General features: G+C 41.6%; 1 protein-coding gene across 1 annotated transcript; it reads right to left on the bottom strand.

The window, feature by feature from the left end:
* Nucleotides 1-812: 812 nt before the first annotated feature.
* LOC105558608 (PCI domain-containing protein 2) lies at nucleotides 813-2,999 on the bottom strand. Its single transcript, XM_012006386.1, has 5 exons — nucleotides 2,680-2,999; nucleotides 2,566-2,607; nucleotides 2,380-2,501; nucleotides 1,812-2,293; nucleotides 813-1,390 (listed from the first exon to the last, which is right to left on the bottom strand). Exons 1-5 carry the CDS (start codon nucleotides 2,698-2,700, stop codon nucleotides 873-875), a joined length of 1,185 nt encoding a protein of 394 aa, XP_011861776.1. The 5' UTR covers nucleotides 2,701-2,999; the 3' UTR covers nucleotides 813-872.
* Nucleotides 3,000-3,354: the final 355 nt, after the last annotated feature.

The following is a 3,354-nucleotide window of genomic DNA, read 5'->3' as shown; positions in this document are numbered from 1 at the left end:
ACATTGGATGTCGTAAGTCGAATAATGAACTGTGATTGGTCAATTCCTTCCGACACGACTTACGACATCCAAATGTAGACCCAGCCTTACTGACTTTACTGGCGTGCGAAAAACGCAGCACCAGTAATTTTCATTGCTACCAACTATACTGTTTTCACTGGCAGTAACTGAATCCATTTTCGAACACATCCTTAGCGTCAAATATAGTCACGTGACTAAATTTACCGCTCGCCTAGGGAAGGAGAAGTAGTTGCAAAATATGAACGTCGTGAAACCACCGCTGGCTGCGTTCAAAAACACTACCCGAGTACCCCAGAGTATCATTTTATCCTTGTTTAACATACGGTGAGCAACAAGGATAGAATGGCCCCGTTCAGCAGACAACTGTTGAGTGAGCGCTCAGTATGATTGGTTAACACTTTTAGATCCTTAATATGATTGGCTGGATCTAAAAGTATTAACCAATCATACTGAGCGCTCACTCAACAGTTGTGTCTGCTGAACGCGGCCAATAATACGCGGGGTACTCAGGTGGTGTTTCTGAACGCAGTCGCATGGGTGCTTTCGCGACGTAGGTCAAAATGATCCGGATCAAAATGATTCGTGCTATGATTGGTCAAATCTGGAATTTCATTGAATAAAATTTCAATGTGATGCTACGAAATTTCAGATTTGACCAATCATAGCACGGATCATTTTGACCTACGTCGCGAAAGCACCCCTTGCGACACCCATGGTTTTCCAGAGACTCCAGCAGGCTCTTTTTAAAGGGATTATTAAATGGTCTACTTATCGTTAACAAAAAAATAATATAACGTAAAAAATATGAATATATTTATTGCGAAAGTAACAGCGATTACAATTACAATCATTTACGATACAATGGTGGATAACGACGGGAAAGGATTTTGTTTAGATATAACTAATTTTTTGTGCTGATAAGATATGTAGCCTTTAATCTTGCCTTCGTATATCAAATTGGCGAGAAGACACTCTGTCTCGTCCATGTCTATATCCTCCATTCCGTACATCTGTAGTGCCACGAGCAAACTCAGCACTGGTATCTGATGCGTGTTCAACGCTAGGTACACTTTCTTGAACAGATTTCTGTACGCGATTAGCTTCAGCTTCTCCACAATCAGATATATGCCGGCATCTATAAAGAAGGTCTCGTGCTTCGCCATTACTCCCTCCAAGGAGCGCAAATCTCCTTTTCTCACGGATTCCTTCAGCTCCCAAAACTCCATTAAATTATATTTCTCCAAGAGACTCTTCTTGGGCATGTATCCCAGTAACATCTTCACAGGTACCAGATAAGTCAGGATCAATCTCTTATTTTTCGAACACTGTACGTGACAATGCTCAAATGCGTAAGTCAAATACTCGTCGGCTGAAACAATTTGGCAGCATGTTACTTATAGAATTCGGTTGCTTGCACCAAGTGCACACTAAGGCTTGCTTACAGTCAATTCTTATATTTAAGGATCGTCTTAAATGTCTCTTAAAATATTTCTTAGCTAGTTTTTGAACACATATTTGAGACAAACTTGAATATAAAAATTAATTATAAACTAACTTTAGGCCTAGTTTCACCAAACGTCATTTAACATTAATCTCATTTTAATTCGTGTTTGTCTCTTTCTAACGTAACAGTTGGCAAGGGACAAAGAACGAATTAAACTAAACTTAAAGTTAAGCAACATAGATGCAACCGGGCCTCAGGGTGCATTCAATGCACAAGCAACCGAATTCGCTATTAGACAAAAGCAGGCAATTGCTATAATTTGAGAGAAATGGAAAGTTAAATTTACCGATCTTGTAGTCGCTGTCGAACATCGCTTTCCGACCGACGAAAAACTTGTATGTGATCTGCTGTGCCAATGCAAAGTGGTCCTTAAACGGGGAAGATTCTATGGCCCGTATCAGAGGTTTGCACAAGTGCAGTTTGTTAATTCTGAAATACACCTTGAGTAACTGATTGATCAGGGCTAACATCCCCCATCGCTTTGTGTCCTCCTCCGAACTTCTGCTATCAGCTGCGCAAACCCGGAAGCAGGCCATCAAGCATTCGGCGCACTTCTCCAGGACCTCGCCAGGCTTTACGTTTTTGTTGCTCTTGGAATTTTCTGCACCTATCGCCGACAATCTCAGTTCCAGGCACATCACGTTCATTACCGGCAACATCCAGTTCTCCTCCTTCTGCATTTGCAAAATCTTTGCGAGACACTGCACAGCCGAACTTTGATAATTGTACATGGCCAAAGGATCGTTCTTGTTCATAGTAGATACGGCTCTGCAGGGGGGAGATGAAAAATATTGATTGGACGTCAAATGCGTCATCCGGCGTCTGAATAAATTACGAAACAGATGTATCCTTACTTCAAGTGGCAAAGCACCAGGTCGTCTAATGGTGCGGATAAGTGTTCCATGGCCTTGTTTATAGCAGTTTCTGATCCAATTTGAGGTATCGAAACGTGACTGTGTCGTAGAGACAAGAGATCCTACGAGGAAACGATTATTTGCACAATCGATATAAACTTTGATTGACAAGATATATTTATTTACCGCCAACGCATCCCCGTCCTGGTTGAGCCACACTCGCCGAATCTGCGAAACGAAGAAGTGAAAAAGTAATAACTTTAATATTGTACAATACTACGCTGTGACTATACTCTCTACCTGCATTATATAAGAATCCATTTCACGTGTAAAATATAATGTAAAATATAAATAGCGACTCTTCGAAGACACGCGAATTAATCAAATGATAAAATTATTTTGGAAACACATGGACGCGTCGTGCTTGTCATATAAACTTGCATTTGGATTGCACATGCGCGCGCGAGTTACTAGATTACTAGAAATACCCTATTCCCGATAGTTAAGCCCATGAAGTAAGAGTAAGGAGACGTATCTTGATAGGTGTAGAGCGGAAAAAGTGGTCACGAAAAATGTTCCGTATGTGGCCAGGTTCGTCGAACGGAATGACTTGGGATGTGTTCGAAAATGGATTTAGTTACTGCCAGCAGAGAGAAGCCTGAAGGTGCCTTTTCATACGCAGCATGCAGCAGCAGCAAATTAGTCACGTGATCCAAATTCACTAAAGCATATTTGCTGCTCATGGAAAAGGAATAGCTGCAGCAGCACTGTCCGGCTAGATCGCGTGTCTGCTGCTTTGCTGTTCGTTCAATTGAACTTCACAGCGATGAAGCAAAATATGGTGAAATTTATTTTGCAGCATCTAGTAACAATTCTTCAACCAATAGCAGCGAGTTGCTGCGGCAGTATGCTGCGCATGAAATGGTACCTTGAGAGATGTCACGGCCCCGTTTTTCGTGATACGCGAATGCGATA

The sequence above is a fragment of the Vollenhovia emeryi genome, unplaced genomic scaffold, assembly GCF_000949405.1.
Source record: "Vollenhovia emeryi isolate VEMERY1.0 unplaced genomic scaffold, V.emery_V1.0 DF939327.1, whole genome shotgun sequence".
NCBI lineage: Eukaryota > Metazoa > Arthropoda > Insecta > Hymenoptera > Formicidae > Vollenhovia > Vollenhovia emeryi.
Note: the sequence above shows the minus strand (reverse complement) of the source record. Positions and strands in the feature narration are given on the sequence as shown.

Bases quoted from the DNA above. Each gene is read 5' to 3' on its own strand.
- LOC105558608 (XM_012006386.1), bottom strand. From the start codon at position 2,700: ATGGATTCTTATATAATGCAG. The intron at 2,502-2,565 runs GTAAATAAATAT...GTTTCCTCGTAG, and splicing joins AGGACGGGGATGCGTTGGCG to GATCTCTTGTCTCTACGACA. The intron at 2,294-2,379 runs GTAAGGATACAT...TCCCCCCTGCAG, and splicing joins CTGGTGCTTTGCCACTTGAA to AGCCGTATCTACTATGAACA.